Source organism: Homarus americanus, unplaced genomic scaffold (genome assembly GCF_018991925.1).
Source record: "Homarus americanus isolate GMGI-L3 unplaced genomic scaffold, GMGI_Hamer_2.0 scaffold4854, whole genome shotgun sequence".
Taxonomy (NCBI): Eukaryota; Metazoa; Arthropoda; class Malacostraca; order Decapoda; family Nephropidae; genus Homarus; species Homarus americanus.
The window spans coordinates 479,469-504,524 of NW_024728299.1; the positions used below are offsets into that span (position 1 = coordinate 479,469).

The following is a 25,056-nucleotide window of genomic DNA, read 5'->3' on the forward strand; positions in this document are numbered from 1 at the left end:
CCGAATACTTTTTAACGGGATCCCAGATGCAGTTTTCTTTAACGTTTCGGGATACAAAGATGAGACTGGAAAACTAATATAGGTTAAGGTAAGATTAAGGTTTAAAAAATGCTAGAGAATAACAAAAATGGACCGTACAAGGAATCATATAAAGAGTAATAATGCCAGTATAACAAAAAAAAAGTGAAATATCCAGTGTAATCAGAAGGTGGATCCCAATACCAGGTGGCTGGCTGGCGGGAAGGAATGCCAGCGAGGGTTGTGTGTGAGAAGACAGGCGTGGGAAACCCCTCACTGGTGGTTCCCTCTTCCTTGTATTGTGTCTGGGCGCCTATCTGCCTGTCTGGGTGTTAGCGTCACCCTCGTTTGGTCTATTAACAGTAACATTGCTTTACTCCCTCTGTTAAAAAAAAGTCCCACCAGACACTCATCTACCTTCGCTTGTCCTATCCTTGCCGAACTTAAACGGACCTCACTCGAGACACTTCATGCAGCAACGAGAATGAGATGGTTGAAGCAGGGATACAAATGTGATTTTCTATCTGATATTTATTAGGGTGCACAGGTTGGACGGGGATGTGGGTGTACAGGGTGGGAGGGGGTGTAAATGATGAGTGTTTATATGGGGCAGTGATGATGGGCCGGTGGTGAGCAAGGGACATGACATCACTCTCACGTCAGGACCTAATGTGGTGACGTGCAACGATACAAACACACACACCTCCATACTGTAGCCACACGCCGTCCTCAGCTTAGGAAGCCCGGGTGGGCTAATTCCCGTATTAAAAAAAATAAAAAAAAAACATTTTTTAACGTTGTATAATTCCACCCGCTCTCAGAACTGAAGGCGTTTTATACAACTTCTCTCTCCCAAATGGTACAAGGAGAGAGAGAGAGAGAGAGAGAGAGAGAGAGAGAGGGATTCATTTTAAAATGAGAAAGGTGGGAGGTCGCTTCATTAGGGCTCGGGGTCATCTGATTAAGACGGGGTTCCACTAATCAGGTCTGTGGGTCCTCAGATTAGGTCAGGATCCTACGAATAAGGCCTTGATTCATTTAATTACCCTGGGAGAGGGGGGGGGGTTACTCACGAACTAGGGCTCCCTGGATAGCGGCTGTGGGGCTCCTATTAATATCAAGGGCAGCCATTAAGGACTTGGGAGTCTTCAGCCCTATACACGCTCACTCACCACCGCCGCCATCCATCCCTCTGTGTGTGTGTGTGTGTGCGTGTGTGTGTATTAATTATTGTTGCTTTCGCCTTAGTATACAAGAGATACTGTACTATGATGCCATGTGTTCTCTCTGAAGCTCATTGGTTAGCAGAGTCATGTGTTGCTCAGACTAAGTGGGCCGCATAACGGAGAGGCAGAAAGGGGGATGAATGACCAAGCAGTGACATAATACATTCTCCAAGAGCAATGACCAAGTAAAGCACACGACACCTAAGTAACACACTGGGCACTTAAGTAACACATTGGGCACTCGAGTAACACTATCGACAATAAGTAACAATTAGTGCCTGGGGTTGATTTTGGGGAGGGGTGTGGGGATGAACTAGGGAGGTAAAGTGAGGCCATGTAGAGGCAACGCGAGGGTCAGCACTTGGGAGGAGTTGATAGAAATGAAATCTCTCACACACACACACACACACACACGGTTAGATGATACCCCAGGCCTTTCACTCACACACCTTCACCAGCGCATGCTCTCACTCTCCTTCCTATACTGCACTTGATCACAGGTGTTAGTGCACATGTGAGCGAATCATCACAGGTGTCGATGCACACGTGTAATGATAGGATGCGACTGGTATATTGTACATCTATCCCATAATTGTGCACGTGTGAGGGCCATTGTGTGTGGTGTTAATGTGATGGGTCTGTGGTGGACTAATTACCCGTGACTCTCAGGTGAAGAGCCAGTTTAAACACAGCCTACACCACCTGACACGTTTAATGAGCTCGGTAGAGGAAGATGAGTAGGGGGAGGAAGATGAGGAGAGTGAGGAGGAGGAGGAAGAAGAATCCCCCACTATCCAGTACCTCCTTTACATAACTATCTACCAAAAAAACTTCAATTATCCGGCCCTGAAGTTACCAATTCACACCACGATCATATGTAATACTTTATGTAAAGCTTAAATACAGAGTAACTCGTCAATACATCACTTCTGTAAACCCCCCCTTTTGCACTAATTACTGTAACCCATTAATTTTTACCTAAAGTTTTATTCAGTAAACTTCACCAGCTCAAAAGTTACGGTGACAGATCGGAAAGTTAACAGGCAGACCACATCACGATATACAGTATATGATCGAGAGAGAGACCCCCCCCCCTTTCTCTCAGTGGTGGTACCGGGAGGTGCTGGGCTCGGCCACGTCCTCACCTCCTCACCTAACAGTCTCCCCCTTAGACACAAACACAATTTACCCTCGCTGTCACGAGATAACCCCAAAAGACGTATAGATAGATAGCCAGACACAGATAAATAGATATAGAGGAAATGAAAGTCATATGGAAAATTTGAGATGAAAATTGATCGATTGGATATGGAAGTTGGTGTGTGTGTGTGTGTGTGTATATATATATATATATATATATATATATATATATATATATATATATATATATATATATATATATATATATATATATATATATATATATATATACGGTGATAGAGAGATGGTGGAGTGAAGTGACGTACGTACGTGTGTGTGTGTGTGTTTTGGAAGCGGATCAGACGAGACAAGATTCCACCAATGACCTCCTGTAACGTCAAGCTGCACCCATTTACCATAATCATCATCATTAACACCAATGCTCAACAACCTGCCAAAATATATGTCACTGATCGTGTAAATACAGTATCATACCTGCCTACGTCACCTGTCACCTGTCTAATAACGTCTCACCATCATCATCTCTGACGTATCCAGGTGATTTAATCTGCCACCCACCATCAAGCCCCACACCATCCATTATCACCGCCTTCAAACATCTTCAGGTGGCCTTGCCTGGATCATTACCGAATACTAATGAGGGGCTAATAACCCGTGACTCTCAGGTGAAGGGTCAGCTTAAATATAGACTACACCACCTGACACGTTTAATGAGCGGCGAAGCAGCAGCAGCAGCTTTCCTCCTTATTGTTTCACCACCCTTAAGTTACCCCTCGTGAGTTCAACCACCTTCAGTCACATCTTGAACATAATCTTCTTCCCTGTCTTGATTACTGAAGTCGATCTCTTTTACGTAGGAGACATTAAATTAAATCACATAACTTACCCTAATAGCCAACCCGTTTCTTTTGTTGTCTTTATCACTGTAATCAATCTAATCTCTGTATGTTATAAAAAAGAGAGAAGAATTCCAAGTGCTTCCTCCCCGTGAACAAGATGAGCGAGTGAGTGAGTGGCCCTATCACTTCCCCTTCTGCATGTCTGAGATGACGATGATACCGCAGCTGGGCGAGGTGAGGTCGGCCACCCTCTCACCTGCGGCCTGCTCTGATAATGTGTGTGTGACAGGCACCAGCTGATCTCCCAGGGGCCTGCCACGCTTTTATCTCGCCTTGCCCCGCCCTCCGAACATGGTGCAATGCGGCTATACAGTGCTAACCATTTACTTTATTCATCAGTTGTTGCCCCCCCACCCCCCCTCCACACAACTACCTCGACACCGCCACGTCCCTATAACCCGTATATAGTGTCTCCCCCTCAACTAGTCAGTGCCTCAAGCTAGTACAGGTTCCCTCTACTACCCAGTGATGAATACAGTATTCTCTCTGGCAAGCTCGAACTGGACATAGGCGAATAAACTGATTAACTCAAAAGAACACCAACGTGAAATAATAATAACTCGCGTAAAAGCAAATACACAATACCCAGTCCTCACAACACCGTGAAAATATGACTTAACATAATTAACCAGATATAGCTGAAAATTGGTGATACAACTTCCATTCCAGCTCAACTGGCGAATGTCTGGTCCAACGGGGTTAAGACTTGATATGCTGACGGTTCATTGATCTAACTGACACTATCTAATATCAGGACCAGTAAATCATTGACGGTCTAACTCTAACCCATAGTGTGTGTGTCCAAGGCAAGACCTCCTTCCCTTTACATGTGAATCTACACTGAGTGCAACAAACACTGAGACTACATTAAAGTTCTTACACACACACACACATCTGCACTAAATAAAGCAATTCGCCGAAGCTCTTGGTTTATAGAGTTTCATGAAAGTTCAGTCAGCGAGTTCTCCCAATTTGTTAAGAGTCCTTCACGCCTCATTCTCCCCCTCCCATTCATCCAATGTTCCACTTCCACCTAGGCTGTATGACACTTCTAAAGTTACCAACACTTCCCCACACCTCTCTCCCTCACCTTCTCTTCTGATAACATTCTCTCTCTCTCTCTCAGACGTCAATCCCGCATTAACGAGGGTCGGAGGCTTGATTGGTTGGAGGTGGAAGAGGTGGCTGGGGTGAGGCCATATACTGAACCCTGAGAGAGATGAAAAGCGTGATGCCTGCAGCCTACGTGACCAGCATCCCCATGGGAGGAGGATGCCATCTTCAGGAAGCACTTCTGTAAAGAATGAAGCACCAACTCGCGCGGGACGTGCTTCCCCCACACCACCTATAGAGGATACCAGTGCCCAGGATTCACCAGTCACCACCTGAAGCAATTTTCCAAACAGCGGTAAAGTTGGCCTCCCAGGTACCGCGAGGCGAGGCATAGGTAAATACTCATAAGGGCGTGGCAGAGGTCATGTTTCGTGGCCTCACTTGGAATAAACCATTTGTCCAGGAGCAACAGCAGACGGCAGGAGGAGGAGGAGGCACACTTGAAGGTGAGACAAGGTCGAGCCAAGTCACTACACACACACACATTGTGATCACGTTCTTGGAGATTCGCCTCGTTTCAACCCCCCCCCATGCTCAATGTCTCGTACGAAAACTCATTATGCGACAAACATATTCTCAGACATTTATGCATTAATTCCTCCACCACCTCCTAGATGAGGCTGTGAGAACGCATGACACCAACCCACGTAAGTTACAATGAAGAGATAAAGGCCAATAAATGGGGGTAAAACTTGCAGTAAACCTCACATCCCCATTGATATAATATAAAACACACATCCCAATTGACATAAATAAAAAAATCACATCCTTATTGACAAGAGACAAAAATAAACCAACACTCCTCGAGACACAGTAAGAGGTGTAGCCAAGCACCGCCTCAGACAGACAGTTAACAGTTTCATAAATACACTTCCGCGCCACAACACTTGATAATGTTTAAGACTGTCTCATTGTGAGGATCTTAAACCTAATGCTACTTCGAGACACCCGGCACAGTCATTTGTCTCAGTCACAACTAACCTAAACACACTCGAACGCCATTTACAGATATGGCGGATATAACTCGCAGCTGAAATACACACAAGACATCAACTTAATCTAATCTATTTTTTGTATTAAGTTTGGTTAAGGTACAGCTATGTTTTATCAACTCAGTATTGTTTGACATATATGCTCAATTACAAGCCCACACAGATCATATAACATCACACTCACTCACACAAAACAGCTTTAATTACCTTGAACTTAACACCAGGTAAAGCTTATTTCCCCTTGGTAGTTATCCTCGTTCTGTATTTAACGTTAAATTCTTCCTACATTTATAAAAAAAAAAAGTTGTGCCATATCTTCCCTCACGCTACATTTCGCCCGCCGAGCCCCTAGCCTCAAATCCCTTTAACGGTACCTAACCCCAATCCCCTAGCCTAACCCAATCCCGTAACCACCAACGCTCCCCAAACCTGTCCTCAATTTCCTAACCAATCCTTGATCCCTTAACATATCCCCAATCCCCTAACCTGACATATCCTAGATCCCCTAACCTATCCCCCACCCCTGACACGCTAGCCTATCCCCTGATCTACCCAAGTCCAATATATGACGGCTTTACGGTATATGCAGCACGTGTGGGGGAGGAGGAACTGAGGCAGGGCAGGACAGGAGCGACGAACAGGAGCAGGCAGTCGGCAGCCCCTCGCCAACACTAGTGAAGGTCTGCCACTCATCATCACTCCCTCTACACCCCACACGCTCCCTGGGATGGTAAAAACACGCACGCACGCACGCGCGCACACACACACACACACACACCTGCTGTAATTTGACATGAAAATTTAAGAGAGATATAAGCGTGAACATGATTACAAGCAAAATATATATATATATATATATATATATATATATATATATATATATATATATATATATATATATATATATATATATATATATATATTGTATATCATCGCGGTCAAGTTCCACGGTGAGAAATTTTATTTATTTGCTCTTTGTTCGTGAGTCATGTAGGGATATATCTATAAAATATAGTCATTCAGCCCACATCTAAAGGTAAGATTATACATATATAGATTTACACGAATCCGCTGTAGCTACATGATAAATTATTCGCAGGTTGTACTCTAAGCCACAGAGCCTGAGGAAAGATATATATATATATATATATATATATATATATATATATATATATATATATATATATATGTGTGTGTGTGTGTGTGTGTGTGTGTGTGTGTCCAATCAAAAAACGAAAGAGAGAGAGATATGAGGGAGACAGTGCGTGAGTGGTTGTCTGGAAAGAGCCACGTCACTAGTACAGTAAGTAATGTTGCCTTCTGGACGCTGCTTACTCCCACAATAAACCCTGGAACACTCACCCGATACATCCGCTACAGTTTACATCTCTACGTGTTCATTTGTTTAAACGTAATTTAATATTTAATCAGTATATCCCGGCGTCCAGTTGATATTTTTACATATGTTTCAAAAGTTAACTTATTGATTCTCTGTAAGCCAAACCTATAATAGTCAATGCTGGCATAACACACACACAGTGAAAGGTAACAGCAACTTATTTATATTTACACCAATTTAGATATTTTCAAGACGTCATCGAAGCATCAGGTCCTTCGTGCCTGAACATTCTAGAAACATTAACTCAAAGCTGATAACTCCTCACTCCTGCAGTAGTTCCCACGAGTGTATGTCCGTCCGCCTCGATATAACACGTAGACTGAGATATTTCTAGAACAACACTACCCTAGATTCTCACAACTTCGTACTTTGGATTTTCCTCCTAACGGCAGGTGAGGAAACGACAGGCCTTGATATATTTATAAAGCTAGCGTGAACTAAGGAAAAAATGTAACCAATATTGTCATAACTAAAACCCTTCAAAAAATTTCCACAGACTGGATTCTTTACCGTAATGCATTATAGCTTGAAAGTAACTTAAATGAAAAAATAAATATGTTCACAAAAAACAAACTGCAAATCTTCCAATGCGAAAAAAAAATGTTACAAAATACTAAAAAATGGTTGAGAGAAAAATGACGTCGATATATTATGATGATATTACCATCTCTCACCTGTGCAGGCCAGGTAGGCAGCCGCCGCCGCCCCCCACTATCAGTAAGACCACGTCAGCACACACCGGGAAAACAGAGGCGCATCACGACCATCCACCAACAACAATGCCCGCCCTACCAGCTGGTACATACTGTAAGTGTGCAAATATATATACTATACTATACTGTACAAACTCCTTAACACTCACACCAAGATTAGTTCCCCAGCAGGTGAAATCTTACAACTAAACCTGGCCAAACCAACTGAAAATTAACTAAGATCAAATTAGGTAAAGTTAATTTGTGTTGTCTAAATAACCAATGTCTCTCTCATCACATAGTCCAGCTGGTTGGTGGTATTGATGTTTCTCCGTAAATTTAACCCAAAAATATATACAAATGCGAATTAAATCTTTATTCACCAACATGCTCTCGCTCTCATAAAGCCGCCACCGACTTATGTCAAACCTGCTTTCTATTACAAAGTATTTCTAAAGTTGCCGCGTAATGTAGAAACTGACAGTGAACGTTGCTTGACCTTTTGAGGATGATGGTTTAAAGCTCTGAAGACGGGGGTTTAAACCTTTGAGGATGATGATTTAACCCTTTGAGGAAGAGGAAGAGGGAGGGGGGGATTTAACTCACCAGGGTTCAGAGGGTTAAAGACTGGGGCCGATGAAACACCAAAATACATAAAAACAACTTTCAACATTTACACCAGACCATAAATAAATAAATATATATCAAGTGTACGAACTGAAGCAAACGAGTCACTGCTTCACTACTAACAATATCCGGTACAGTATCTACGTAAATACGACCGAAGAATGAAAACTAAAAACAATGCTCCAACAAGAATGACAACAGCATCCCCGCCGTATCATGATCTAACACAATAAAACCCGCGTGTGGTCATATAAACCAAACAATGAAAAATAACACCAATACAAGGGCGGTAAACGCGGTGGGTGATATGATAGAATCGAATAAAAATACAGTATATTACCGCCCTTCACTATCAGGTAAGTAGACCAGTGTTAGGACATGCGATATACACTATACAGCACTATACCATATTATACACACTACACAAGGTTTCATACACTACACCATATTATACACACTACACAAGGATTCATACTACACCATATTATACACACTACACAAGGATTCATACTAAACCATATTACACACACTACACAAGGATTCATACACTACACCATATTATACACACTACACAAGGATTCATACACTACACCATATTATACACACTACACAAGGATTCATACACTACACCATATTATACACACTACACAAGGATTCATACTACACCATATTATACACACTACACAAGGATTCATACACTACACCATATTATACACACTACACAAGGATTCATACTACACCATATTATACACACTACACCATATTATACACACTACACAAGGATTCATACACTACACCATATTACACACACTACACAAGGATTCATACACCATATTATACACACTACACAAGGATTCATACACTACACCATATTATACACACTACACAAGGATTCATACACTATGTGAATGGTGATTCTTTTAGCGGTTCACTTCCTATACAGGGTGTGGCAAAAGCTACACAATATATAACGTACTATCAATTATTTTTCCGGTCCTTTTTTCCTGGTATGTGATGGTAGTAACGTAAACAAGAACAAAAATGGCAGATTAGAATTTCACTACTGTACGTGAAAGGTCATGCATTACAAAACGAGTAAATTGCTACTGAATTTAGTGAAAAACATCATCCAAAATTCTAATTCAATACAATAGCACTTGAAATACCTGCCTTCCGCGTCATAAAACACAATTCTAACTGTTTTCTTCTTCTAATATTGCAGTTATCATATTCTGTACTTCAAAATTCAATATAGTATGTCTCATCACAACCCCCCCCCCCTGCTTCATTCGGCGAGAATAATGAAAACACGGGAGGCCAAATGTGTACAGTGTGAGGTACAAAATCCCCCACCACAGTGTTAACAATATAACTCGCATATAAATGGAGAGGCAGGAATTGTTTTCATCTGATGCAATTTTGCTCACAAATTATTTCACGGCCTTACTATACAGTATACATATACACGGCGACCCTTCCATCAGGGAGTAAAATAATCCCCAATCCCATCCAAAGCGATTTCATGTCCAGATGATCTCGTTATCCTTTTATTTCATGGTTAAATTTGTCCATAGAATATATATATATATATATATGATCAAACAACCCCACTGGTGCTAATGATGTAAGCTTAAACTCGGCCTTTTACACCCATGACCAAAATTCACACACCACACAAGGTAAATAGGGATCCCAGCGAGCCAAGTCCAAATTGGGAGACGGTACAATTTCCATCCCTTTTTAGTGTCAGATTATTTCATTTTATTAATTCATATCCAACAGCGCAGATACAGACGTCCAAACTTAATTACAGGTGAGCCAGCGCGGAATCTGCCATCACTACTGAAGGGGAGGATGAATATACGTGAAAATCTCTTAAAATAACAGTAACACAGGTACAGATGTCGCGGCCTTAGGTGTAACATTAAGTGCTCCCTTACACATGACCCCAAACGTGACACATTCTTACACACCTGCCCCCCCAAGCGTAACACATTCTTACTCACCTGCCCCACAAGCGTGACACATTCTTACAAACCTGCCCCCAAGGGTGACACATTCTTACACACCTGTCCCCCAAGGGTGACACATTCTTATACACCTGTCCCCCAAGGGTGACACATTCTTATACACCTGTCCCCCAAGGGTGACACATTCTTACACACCTGTCCCCCAAGGGTGACACATTGTTATACACCTGTCCCCCAAGCATGACATTCTTACACACCTGCTCCACAAGCGACACCTGCCAAAGATTTAGACAAAGGAAGACCTGATCCCGCCACGAACTTTCTTCGAAACAATTACACCTGACTACAGAAATAAAATGTCATAAATTTAGAATAAAAACCCTGCACATATCACAGATTTAGACAAAGAAGCACCTACACCTGCCACAGACTTGGACAAACAACTACACCTGTCACAGATTTAGATACGAGACATCCACGTCAACTAAACAATTGGTTGGCACAACATAGATGATTCAGGAGGAAGAGTCAATTTCCTAAAAGAACTCCAGAATTAACCTAACTTGCCGTAGGTTTATTTGCACAAGCCACCATAGCAGGTTAGCTCACGTTTTCCATTTCGGGTAATATATGACGGGAAATCAACTTTATCTCCCTCCTTGAAAATCAACAAAGCACAATACATCAGACGTGGCCTCAAATATCATGGGCAACACACATTGTAACTTTCAAAATTAAAGTAAAATATAAACCCCAATTACCTTCTTAAAGGGAAATAAGAGTAATCAATCAAATATTAACAGGAGTATGTACCGAAAATCTCACAAGGAGCTACCGATTCGCCTCCATTTCGGCATTATCGTCTTACATAATAACTTTGTTTTCGTGGGAGATGTACTTTCCACTTGTGACCTTTTTTATCTGAACAGAAAAGAAGGATCTTAAGTCCACAAACACTATCTCACTATTTAGGATGTGCAGTTTACTCGGCAACACAGTTTGGGATATTTAAATTCAGTTCACAGGCAGCTTCCGTCATCACTACCGGCATGATATGTTTTTCTTCGAGAGTTCATTCCATTTCATGTTTGGGTTTAGATTCAACTTTGAAGGCGTCGTGTTTATGCACTGTAACCCAATTTCCAGAATAGTTGAGATATACACTCATTGTTTCACTAACACTAAACACATACACAACAGCCGGGCACACGCACCGTCATTCCCGCGTGGATTCACAGATCCTACTCTGACGGTCTGCACCATGACCTGGGAGTTACCACCAGACGCTGACGACAGCTATCCTACGCTATGCTGTCGTACCGCACCATGACATTGATCATCGCAGGCCAGGAATAATGTTGCTATCAATTTCCAATGCCCTTGTAAATTTAAATGATTTAGTAATACTCGAAAAATGTGTACAAGATGTCAAGGAAAATATAAAACTCACAGGGAAATTAATATAATATGAAGCACATCTAGAAAACCCGGCAAAGTACTTCGTTCACTCCATCGCCTGGCAGCGGAGTGATCAGCTGAGATGAGAGTACATCCATACGTACACAAGCTCCACTGTTATCGTGGCGAAGGTTCCATATTTACCATTTACTAAGCATCTTTAAGTAAACATATCAAAAGTCATAGCGAAAGAAACATTTATTTCCATATAAATAAAATAAAAATACAGTTATTCAAGAATTTGTAAATCTCACGTGACTTTACAAAATAAAAATGGGAACATAATCGATATGTGGTAACTAGATGACGTAGCGTGGGCGGGGCAAAAGACGGCCTTGAAAATAGCGGGTTAAGTTTGCGAGCTGCACCTGATGACACTACGAGCGATAATCCAGATGGTAGCCAACCAGCTGGTGCGAGGGTGTGAGGGGCATTTCTCCACCACCTGCCAATCTGTTACCTGCGCAACAGTGACATACACGGTACCTCATAAATCACTAGCGAATTAGCTGACCCTTATATGGAACTTTTTGATGACAGCCACACCAACAATCCGAAGGCAACTACGATTTAAAGAACCTTCATTGATAAAGGATTAAAGTCAATAATTCTAATATCCATCAATATATACATGTCTTTACTCATGAAATATCGTCACGGTAAACCTGGGAGAATTAACATGGAGTAGAGCGACTTCCGACAAAACAAAAGTAAATGGAATGAACTATGTAATGGGGGTAAAACTATCGCCAGCAGAGTGGAGAGTTAAGCAACACGCTGTGACAGGTACACTCTCTCACTACACATTTGATGCTGTGGTCAAGTAAATTTCACCTTCACTGTGTACATGTTGTGTCGCGCCAGGAATTGATGACATTCGCTGTACTATGGTGGACAAAAGTTCGCTCCCTGAAGTGAAACTGAGACACGGGAATGAGTCTCCGAACTGACTTACCCTGATTGTTATCTGGTGCGGGTGTGCTGTGCGGGTCGATACTGCTTCAGTTTGGGAAGGAGCAAACTTTTGTCCACGAGAGTACATCTGTTCTGTCTGATTGACTATCTGTCAATAATTGTTTTTTATTCATTCAAATTCAGAACAGGTAACTGAGGTCAGTATCTAATGGCGGCGATCAACAGTAATTCACCAACAGCCAAGTCGTCCAGGAAGTAATCATATCTCAGACGACTCCGCCTCTAAGCCGTTACCTTCTCAAAAGCACACAGTCACGGAACAACACTCAACATAAAACACTTAATACGAGTCAACAATTTTGTGACAAACTTTCAAAATAAGAAATCACCTGAAGATTCCCTCCTAGCTTATTTCACCTTAAAGTTAGTTAACCACACAAACGCTAACCTAAGCTAAAGTGTTGAACCATAAGGTAAAATAAACTGGGGGGGCTAATTTTCAGGTGATCACAATTATATAACGTAAACTCTCCATACAAAAAAATATTTGACCATCCCACGTTAACACTGAAACAATTACTTTACTAAGCTGAGGCACCAAAACATTCAAAATCCACATTCAGTGTATGAGAAGAGCATCTATCCACCAACACCCTTAAAACTATGCATGACTCACATATTACAAACATTTTCAAGAGGACCCGAAAAATCAACGCCCTAAATATGAGCATCTGGTTTCAAGTAGATATACCAAACCATTTGTCTGTTATCGTGTACAAAAGACCCCAAGTAAAGGAGAACTAAGGTAAAAACCAAGGAGTAGGAGGAGGAGTGTAAAGGCACCACGCTGCTTGTAGTAAAATCAATGAGCAAACTGTGTGCAGAGGCGGTGGTGGGGGCGACCTCCACTGTCTGTTATGACGTCACTACCCACCACCGCCCCCAACACTCTCTTGCCGCCGGGGAGAAGCTGAAGGGAGGGGGAATAGCTGGGAGGAGGAGGAGAGGGAGGGGAATAACTGGGAGGAGGAGAGGGAGGGGCTGGGAGGAGGAGGAGAGATAGCTGGGAGGAAGAGGAGGGAGGTAGTTGGGAGGAAGAGGAGAGGGCTGGGAGGAGGAGGGAGGGAGAGGGAGGGGGGAATAATGGGAGGAGGAGGAGGAGTAGAGGGAAAGGAATAACTGGGAGAAGTAGGGGAATAGTTGGGAAGAGGGGAGGGGGAATAACTGGGGGGAGGAGTAGAGGGAATAGTTGGGAGGAGGTGAAGGAGGGAGGGGCACTGGGGAACTATGAAGACGAGGAAGCTGAATAGGTGGGGAGTGGGGAAAGGAAGGGGCAAAGAAGGGTTTGGGAGGGGAGGAGAAAATGGAAGAAATATGTGAAATTTGAGGGGAGATAAAGAGTATGGTGAGGGAAAAAGAGAAGATGATGATGATGATGGAAAGAAAAGGATTGGGCTGACGAAACGTGGGAAGAGGAATGAGGAAGAAAAAAAGAGGGGGAAGGAAAGGAAAGATCGTGACTGGATCCCAAAAAACACACAAGTTACACCATCGCCTGACATTCTCCGCCGTCGGTCGTGTGTTTTTTCCTGGCAACACTGTTAGATGGATAGTGTTTGTCGGTCTATCTTAACCAAGCGAATCTATCCAGTTTAAAATCATCTAACCTAATCAACTTAAAATCACCTAACCTAACCAACTTAAAATCACCAAACCTAACCTAGCGCTGTCACCCTCTCTAAAAATTATGGGATACAGATTTTTGCAAGACTATCTGTTAATACTGATACTAGGGACTTAAGTTTTGTACAGTATTATGTTTTGGTACCTGAAAGCAACACGGATTTGAATATTACGCGACAATTACTGAGACCAATGCCCTTTTCAGGTTGACTTGATTTAGTTATCAACTGCTTTTTTTTTAACATTTAGGTGTGGTCCTTAGTTTTCTACAACGATATATGTGTATGTGTTAAAGTATATTTTCACGACTGAGTACACCCCGAAATTCGCCATGATTAAGTTTTTAAAAAATGAATTGTGATCAAGCATTGCACTCATTTAGAAATCTACAACCGGCCTGGAAGGTTCCACTGGGGTCCACACAATTCAAAAACATAAATAAAATAAAATAGCAATGTTGTGGTTTTAAACCTCTCGGGGTGAACAAAACTTGCTGAATGGGTCCCGGGCCCCAGTGTAATAACTGTGTCAAGTTGTGTTTATTGAGTCATAGTTATTCTAGAATGCTTCAGACTATCAACAAACATATAACAGTGTATGCTTCCGTTATCCAAAATGCATTGCACCTTATTATTCACCCCCCAATTACAAGATCGTGTGTAGCTAACAAGTATACGCAATATTGGTTTATCTTTTTAACCGAGGTAAGTATTATATCAACATTCGAACAAGCTCCCACTAATTATATAAGGATAACCTCTACCAACCGGAAAAGTGAGTGGGTGACGTACATTATTTTCGCTTTTTGTTCTTTTTTGGACATGTCATAGATGCGCCAGATCAAACTTATGTGATACAATACAATTTTCTAGACCGGAAAACCTACGTTAATCCTTCTCAACTACACTTCCACTGTGGACATCTCAGAGTAAAGAAATATCATACAGGAGTTGGCAGGCGGCAGGTTCTCCCACCCCTCAACCTAAGTATAGACCCTGGTATTTCCTTTCTCTTTAACTCCAAGTAACAATTTTCATGGGTACCTTGGTGACACAATGGGGGGGTGAGCCCACGCACAAAGATGAACATGGGGGTGGAAGCATGAGTATGGAGGAGGCGCCAGGAAGGCGGGCCACAAACCACAGGGTGGGCGGGGCTTACCTTTCGAGTCACATATTAGTCTCGTGGTGCACCTCTACCATCTAGTACTGTACTCTAACTTTCCTCATGTTCTGGTTAACAACACTTTTTTCCGTTAACTTTTCTGTTTTCTGTTTTGTTTGTTTTCCGTTTTGTTTCCCCAAGAGTTGACAATTTTCAGGAGCGTCTCGCTCAGACAGAACGTATCGTTACCGCCTGATTGGTTTGTGCCATTTCCGTGGTCAAGGTCCATACTCGATAATGAGGATATTTATAAATATCATGTCACGTAATATAACTAAATTTAATTTTAAAAGTATTCATCATTGTATTTTAATAAGTATATTTTTTATGATATTCGCAAATACATTTGTTTGTTTCCATGAGCGGTTTGTTTAACTTCACGGCATCTCTATTCCTGTGTAAAATATAGGTATACAATGCACGTAGACCGTGGGAGTATACAGTTACCTGTGCAGAAACAATGAAGGTAAGTAATTGTATATAGTAAGGCAACTTGACCAAGGTTTAGCCGACAAAGCTGCCAGGTGCTATTTCCAAGGAGGGTCCTTACGCTTGGTCTCTAATCAATAAATCTACAGGAGTATTAGTGAAAAAAATTTTTTAACACAATTCAACAAGCATCACATTGAGCTTGGAATATCCGAGACTGGTGTATCTCTACCGGAGTACTACATTCTGTGGTTTAATAGTACAGAAATGACAACTAGAATACTAGGTGGAAGCAGGAAAGCTGGCAGGTCCCCCAAAAAAAAAACTTCACCCTGTTGCCATTAACAAATCAGGGAGAAGCGAGTCGCATTAACCTAAACATGGTACATGAAAGTGAAAATTTTAAATTGTAATACAAACAAATTGCGTTTTGTTTTTACCATAAGGTTAATTTCCCAAATGAGTGCCATACTGCGACTCATCTGTTTGCGGCTCCGACGCCGCCATTTTACCAGTATAAACCTGTTGTTTATGTTTTAGAGAACCACCAGTATAGGTGGTGCAGGACGACTGTCTGGCGGCCCCCTAGCAGCGCCAAAGCTAATTTAGGTGGGTTAGGAGGCAGGTGTAGGGGCACTTTGGTGGCGCCAAGGCTCACTAGCCTTCCAAACAACACGCACCAGACTATCCACTTTTATAGAATGCTTCTCTTTGTTTTGATAACTTTAGATTCTTGACTGTGCTCAGGCACTTTTCTAATATTCAAAAACTAGACTGGACGGATTCTGAACAAATAATGGGGACCAAAAGTCATGAAGAAATATTTACGTACATTGTCGATTACATAATTAATTTAGGTCCGTACGCAACTTTCTAGTTAACAAACGTAAAAACGTATCAGCATTAGAAGGCAAAAGTCAAGAGATCTGAGAGCAAACGAAAATATCAGATAGTGCAAGGCCAATTAGTATCACTGTACTATAGTTATCAGTACAATCAGAACGAACTTTGCACCAGGAGTTGCCCCTAACATTCATAGCTTGGTTAGCGTGACGCCACATTTGGAAATCAGTGTAAAACGTGACATGAAAGCATCGGGTAGTTCTAATATTTGTCCGATAAATACTTAGGCCCATAGGCAATACAATTTTCTATGAATTTCGGGCAAAGTCGGGATTCCAAAAGTCATTTTGTGTACTTGAGATTCATAACCTCTTTTACTACTAGTATAAAGTTACGGAAATTATATTAAAATATTTCAAATGCCCCCAAACACATTGTTTTCATATTCGTAGTAAATGAACAACACAATACAGTGCATAAACACACATGAACCCAAAATACTGTACTAAAATAAAAAAACTAAATAATTAAAGTTCAATTTACTTACCTGTAAAAATAACCTATAAACAAGCTATAAAGTACAGTATATCAAAGTTTATAGATGTGATACTCAAAGATATGATAAGAAAAGATATCGGATGACCAGTCAGTCGGGTGACGAATCGAGTCAAGTAGGCAACCCAAGGGTCACGTAATGCTGGTATTGATTACGTTAATTATTCAATGATGGACTTACATCACACCCTGGGACGTCATGCCTCCGTCCTGATTACCTGTCCTGTGTTATGCATCAACTGTCATTATCCACGTAACTCACAAGCACGCACGTAGACACATACACTTCAAAATCATAAACAAATGCTCATAAACACGTGTGTGTGTATATATATATATATATATATATATATATATATATATATATATATATATATATATATATATATATATATATATATATATATATATATAGTATTGGACAAATACAGTAGTACACAGTAGTATAATGTATACACATACTGTACATGCACTGGTATCCAAGTGGAAGTACGTACACAAAGGTACTCATACACATATCAACTAACAATACAGTCACACAGAATGAAAAAGGAACTACAATACAGTATACTGTATTTATGCAGGGGCAAAATAACCAGCGACACATTGCATTTTGAAGCAGCAAATTTAAAATTATCTAGCAGCATTTGATACATTCATCACTGCGCTGTATTTTTTAAGCCATTTTGCCCCTTGTAAATGCAATACCGTACATAATAACAAGATCAGTGTACTCACCCATTAGCAGTTTCCTTCACCAGCTTATCTTGAGTGTCATTATTTTCCTTTTTATCTGTTTGCGTGAGTTTCTCAGTGTTTTTATGAACATCCTTCATCAACTTATTGTGTTCAACACCACCACTTTTCTTATCTACCTTACTGTCTTTCTCACAGTTCTCATCTTGATTGGACAAAGATGACTTTCCTGAGATAAAGAATACCTCATTTTTATACGAGACTTCCGGCTTTAGCTGTTCTTTGTTCTCAGCCTTTCCTGCCAATTCTCCTTTACTCACTCGTTGTAAGAAGTCAGGCATTTTGTTTTCCACAGCTGTTTCATGTATCACTTCCTTGTGTTTCTTCTCTTCCATCAAATCCTGCGGCAGAAAAAATTACGGCATTTTAAAACTACTGTACCAGACTTGCTATTTCTGTCATAATAAGGAAGCATTGTTGCTGAATGATTTACCTTTTTTTATACAATATACATGTACACTTTTCAGTCCTCCTATCAAGAGTAGAGCACATGCACCTATATCTCAAAAATATAAAACAATTTGCTTAGAAAACATACTTATCAAAAGAGAATTTAACACTCATCTTTAGTTCATAAATATACTGTACTGTACTGCAATCTACTGTAATTCTGAAATTAGCTGAACATAATTATGAACAATAAAACTTACTGAACCACAAATTTGGAAACCATGACCAATGAGTAGAATTTTCAAAATAAAAAAATTCCCCCAACAGAACTTTCAGTTTTGGGCAATTCTGTTTATTGTACAGTATAGGAAAAAAAAGTGGACTTGTTCTGTACACGAGTTTTAAAAATTGTCTTATTTAAAGTTAATAAAATCTGTGCTCAGTGCTACATGACCCTGGTAGCACCTTTGGTGCCACAACTTCCAGTTATCAAGCACTGTTCACCAAGTCTTAATTTCAATAATGGACATTTTTCTCAGACTGTATTTAAGATGGTGTACAGCCGTTAAAAAAAAATCACTTGCAAGGTAGCATAACTATTAGATGTCTTTTTTTAACACTACTTCTCACACTGTTGATGGAGTTGATATTTGATTAAAAGGGGAGACCATGGACCATCACTTTCATCACTTTACATGCTTTACCCCATTTTAAATAGTAGCTGAATGAGGTTATGTTAATTTTACCCCCCTTACACTTTTTGTGGGGTGGATCAGTGTACAGAAACCTTAAAGTAGGAATAGTGTAAGACAAGTGTAAAAAAACAATTTGGAAAAGTTGCGACAAGTAGAAATATTCCACACTAACACTTATACACAAGCTTAATTTACATATGTGGGAATGGTGCTAAACAAACTAAATCCTTAGACTCCACAATGATTCAATTCATACCAATTGACTGTGGATGATGATCAGCACAATCCTACCACCTACTAAGGTTCAGAACATCATAAGTAAACAGTAACATACATTACATACCTTACTAGCTCCATCCGTCACCTTCACCAATGGATATTTCACTCCAAACTTCACTTCTTGTGACACTTGATCTTCAATAATACCTTTACGTATTACATTTATAAATTTTTCCCTACACTTTAACATCTTTTCATTTACAACAGGGCGTATGTCATTCAACTTACTGGAAACCTTTAATTCTTTGTTTTCCAAATTCGGTTTCAATAGCTCAACTTCTTTTGGGCCTGAAGAGTTGATACGATTTAGGTTCCTCTGTATTTGAGTTGAAAGTTTATTCAATGTATCTAATGCCGATTCTTTATGACACTGCTTAGGAGTTTCTTTGATTCTATGAGATTCTGCAGCAATGTGCTTTGTTAAAAATTCATTCTTTATGGAATTGAGTATATTTTTGGTATCTTCCGCTTTATAGGCAGCTTTTAAACCGGATTCATTTTCTTGATTGACAGTTATGCCAAGCATACTTTTTGCCCTATCCACATTGTGCTGAGACAATAAATTAAATCTCTCTGCAACCGTAGAAGGAGGTGGCGTTGACGTAGCTTTGCTATGTTTTTCATTTTCTGGGGCCTTGGCTGTGTTGTGGGGGACAAGTTCACCATGGCAGAACCTGAAAATGAGAAATTAAAATTTATATTACTTCACGGAGTACATATTTCATCACTGTACTGCACAGATATATATACAGGGTACTGTATACTATACAGTACGGTATACCCAATCAAAATGGCCACAGGGTATCTGGAACACTATCACACATTAACTAGTAATTTAAGGAAATTGTTTAATAGAAGATATATAGTACAGTACTTGCATACTCCAAGAAAATCCCATCAAGATGACAGGGATTTGCAATTCCCATATTATTATTTTTTGGCGATTTCTTCCATCCTGGACACTAATCTATGTCAATGCGCAATGATGCCATATTCACTGCATACCTGTGGAAAGTTTCCTTTCATCAACAGGAACACTTCCAAAACATACCAGCTACTACTGTACTACAGTACTGTACTATACAAGATGAATCTACCTTAATCTACTAGATAGATTAGATTAGATTAGATTAGATTAGATTAGATTAGATTAGGTAGGTTGGTTCATTTTATCTATGATAAATCTTATATTGTAGCAGTACTGTAGCTGGTTAGTTGTTCCTCTGTGGATGCATTTATATGTATGAAACACTGTTCAGGAGAAATTTGCCACAACTGAAGTCAGTTCAGGAAACAAGTGACTGGGTGTTCTATAAAATTTTTCCAACTCTGAGCATAAAGTATCCAAGTTGTAACTGAAATTATGTTACTGGTAAAGTGTTTGTGGCTATAAATGTAAATTTTTTGATCGAGCAAAAACTTTGTAGAAGGACAATGACATGTGCAGGTATACCTCATTTAACCATGGCATTCTGTTCCTGAAAACCGAACATTAAGCTAAATTATTGCTAAACGAGAGATAACAGTAAAGCACAGAGGGTGAACAACAGATTAAAACGGCAGGGAAATAAACACGTAGTACAGTATTGTACTCCCTAATAATAATAACAAATGAGCTTTGAAATTAGATGATCGATTTATTAACACCAAACTTCTATATAAATGACGAGGTTCAGAGTCAGACGATTTAGTGAACAAAAGGCAAGTCTAATTCAAACAAATATCAAATTGCATACACAGTACAGTGCAGTCTCTCCTCAACTTACGACGGGGTTCCGTCCTGACGACCAGGTTGTAAGTCGAAAAGGCGAAAATAATACATAGAAATTCTAAAATGGGTGTCTCTTTTTCTTCTCAGCACCACAAGAACTCTCACTTTTACGCTTGCCAGCCATTTTAAAGGGAATTACGCCGGGACTCGAAAATACGTAATGTGAAAAATAGTTTATACGACCATGGCCGTCGTATGTCCGGGTTGTCATAAGTCGAGGAGACTGTATATAAAAAGTTAAAAAAATTGCTATGACAAACAATAAACTTTATACACAGCATATCATAAAATACAATAGCACATATCTTAGGTACAAAAAATTACTTTATCCACACTCAAACCATACTCTGGACAATGTGACAGTCCAGCTGGTTAGTCATCCAGCTGCCTCAGAAATGTGTGTGGTAGTGTCGTGATCGTGACATCACATTGGGGGGAGCGTGCACAGCTGGGTGCAAGTCAGTGACGCAGTTACAGCCCACTGCCTCCATATGTTCACTCCATTAGATTGTATTTTCTTTATTTCTAAGCCACACTAGAGTATTGTAATTATTTTCCACAACATGCCATCTCACAGGCCACCTCATCCACAGTTTATTCTCCTTCCCGGTGAGTCGAGTCAAGCTATCTCCAAACCGTATTTCGACCAATTGTTAAGTGAGAAAGGGTGACAAAATTTTATTATCACTAAACCGAATTAACATTAAGTAAATTAATGCAAAATGAGGGATACCTGTACTGTATTTACCATTTACATCTGGAGCGTTTCATTATCACCAAAATATTAAAGGTACCTGTACAGTATAATAAAATTGGCACATTCTCGTAATTTCTTGAAACGGTCACGTTATAAAATTTAGTGCCGGAAGTCCTGGAATTATGAATGGGTTACATTCCTGGACTGCATTCATAGGTTTACAGGAGTATTTGTTCTTAACTCAGCACCATGTTAATTTTGCAATAATACAGTACTGTAATAAAACCCCATGTTTGCCTAGAAAATCAAAACAATTATAACACATAAATAACAAATAGTGGAAACAATGCATGCATACTACAGCATATATATAGTATAACAAAATAGTTTCATGGTTGTAAGTGCTGTACTAGAAAATGTTTGTAAGTTCAGTACAGGGTCATTGTTCGTTAATCAACCATTACCCTTTTCACAGGATTTTTTTTTTTCGCTAGTTTTAGATGATTCTGACATGGGAAATAAGAGTAAAACTAAATTAGGTTCTACGTACTAACCTAACCTAACTGGCCACGTCCTACTTAGACGGGGGCTTTGCCTCCCGGACTCCCCAATGACGCCGAGAAGCGACGGATGCACAGTGTTATGTAATTTCCATTCACCTACGCATCACGGTGTTTATTTTTGGAATTCCCCATTAAATTCAAGAATATTCTATCATTTCGCGAAGAGATCGATTAAATGGTATGAGTAAAAATCGTCAAAAGGTGATGGATGATTAATGAAAAATGACCCAGTAGAGGTATGAGTGTTCATAACTCAGACATTTATAACTTGAGGACCCCCTGTAATAAAAAGGTGCTACTATAGGGTGTGTTCTACAAGATATTTAGGTTAGTTTAGGTCAGGTTAGACTGAAGATATGTTTGTAAACCGCATGCTATAGTAGCACCAATAAAAGCTATCACCTTTTATAAAAAATTATTTTAAAATTGCCAATTCTTTCTGTGTATTGAGCGGTTGCTAGGAGGTGTTCCTCTGGATGAAATGAAACTTTCTGCATATAAACAATTCAATACAGGTAATGGCTTGTTTTATTTCACAGCAGCATAAGGAGCCTGCAGAGGCTGTGGCATACCAGTACAAACTGTTACACTTAATACAGACTATTGTTAATGATTAAAGCTGCCTTTAAGGTAATACTGTACTTAACAACATTGGTACTGTATACCTTTATCACCAACTTAAGAAATTTCTTCATAAAACAATAAAGTTTTCTTGCCACAAGAAACAGACAAAAAGTGCAAGAAGAATAAGTTTTGTATACAGTATTGTAATATAATTTGTCTGAAATCTGTGAAAGAAGTTACCAAAGGGCACACCACAGTCGTCAAGTATTACCCCTGTTTATAAAGTAAGACAATTAACCAATAAATGAAGGTATACTGTACAAGGAGAGTATAAAATTACCTTACCAAAAAATATCACTTATAATAAGTGATGCTTTTGCTTGTTGGGCATAACATTAATATTTCTATCAATCCTTTCCATATTTTGCAGTGTTTAAGTACAGTAATGCAAAAAATGAAAATCTGCTGGGAGTACAAAAAAAAAAAAAAAGACTGGGTATGAGGATATTAATATAAAGGTGAAAATCTGCAGACCTTAGCAATATACCGTATACTTTAGGCAGTGGATACTTTGCATTGACCGGCTAGGTTCCTACAAATGCTATTTTATTGCGAGTGCGCTCTGATTGGCTAATAGTCCATTACTGGCGAACAATGCGAGAACTATCTTTGACTGTGACTGGCAGCATTTGGCCTTTATTTTGCCATGAGTCGATCGTTGTAAAGCTATAAACATTCCTAACCTTATTCTGTTGTTCATGGAAAATTATCATTATAAAAGAGGCGAAATTTATTAGAGCTTAATAGAACCTGATCTGACCAACCAAAAATCCTACCTAACCTGACCTAACTTCCTTGCCAGGAGTGCTATATGGAATAGGCTACCGAGTGCTATAGTAGGATCGGGGACGCTAGGGAGCTTCAAGACGAAGTTGGATAGGCACATGGAAGTGCTGGGATGGGTGTGAAAGGGATCTGCCCTGCATGGGCCAGTCGGCCTCCTGCAGTATCCCACTTTCTTATGTTCTTATGTTCTTATGTAAGTACTTAGCCACTACGTATACTTTGTGATGCTTGCAAGTGTAAAGCCCTAACCTAACCTAATTAAAAGATAATACAGTACACCGTCGTTAGATGAGATTAGGTTGGTTCATCATATTTCGTATAAATCACATACAGGTACAATAATGTAGCAGTCGCTGCACACATTTATATGGAAATCTCTGAAAGCATTCATGTGAGGGTAAGCATGGACTGTATTTATGAACAACAGACCAAACATAATACATGGTGCCAGCTGTATATGGCAGATGCTAGACTAATCTTATAAAAAAAAATGCAAAAATTGGAAATCCTCATCACCGTTTGTGTTTTTTTTAGAAGTAAGAGTGAAATTGTCTCATGCAATATTTGTTTAAAGTAGGTGGTTTAGGTACACAAGATCTTCCCAGAGCCTTGCTCCAGTCCACATACATAATTATAAGATAACCGAAATAAGATGGCAGTTCTCCATAACTTAAAAAAAATTCAAAACCAATTTTGGACAATAGTACCCCAACTTTTCCTATGCCCTGTGTATGATACACAAACTATACCAGGAACAACTTACCCATATTGGATACACAAAATGACGAAGACGATTATCAGTTTGTACATCACATTAGTACACTTGTGCCTTAAACACTTCCTATGTGTATGGCCAAGTAAGATCTCGTTTGGTTGATCTCGATAACACTCCATAGGTTTAGCCATCGCACTTATTTGTACCACTTGAGGTCTCTCCCAACGGTATTGTTTAAGAAATATTGCTTCCACATTTTCATAAAAATCTTCTTGATAAAGCTCATTGTCTTATTAAGACTGCAGGAACATATTACCAACGGTTTCAGCCGTTTAAATGGAGGTTCTTCCACTGAGCTACTGTGCCAAGCTACACTGACGTGTATATTGTTTTGGTCAGCGTTGCCAACTGGACTTGCTAATACCGCTACATATATGAAATTGACAACACTAGAATCTTGCTACAGTGACACAGCTTTTATCACAAGGTTTTCATTGTTTTCACTTAGTACAGTCAGAACAGTTTTAGGTGTGTTGGGATACAAAGACCAAATGCATTCAGCAAAATCTCACAACAGCTTATATATTCCTTAATTGTGTAACTCTGAATTGCTACCAGTCTATTTTTATTTTTCCG

At 39.9% G+C, this 25,056-nt stretch overlaps 1 protein-coding gene across 5 annotated transcripts in view; it reads right to left on the reverse strand.

Moving 5' to 3' along the window:
* The window catches only part of LOC121866057, a 91,257-nt gene extending 66,445 nt beyond the window's left edge, over positions 1-24,812 (reverse strand). For 3 of the 5 annotated variants that reach the window (XM_042365645.1, XM_042365646.1, XM_042365644.1), the window contains exons 1-3: positions 24,469-24,812; positions 19,329-19,938; positions 17,883-18,241 (exon numbers count right to left, since the gene is read on the reverse strand). In XM_042365645.1, coding sequence (XP_042221579.1) covers positions 17,883-18,241; positions 19,329-19,938; positions 24,469-24,611 — 1,112 coding nt within the window. In that variant the 5' untranslated portion in view covers positions 24,612-24,812. Of the gene's footprint in view, positions 1-11,290; positions 11,376-17,882; positions 18,242-19,328; positions 19,939-24,468 lie in introns of those variants that run through there. The other 2 variants (XM_042365647.1, XM_042365648.1) reach the window with 2 other exon arrangements.
* Between the last annotated feature and the right edge of the window lie 244 nt (positions 24,813-25,056).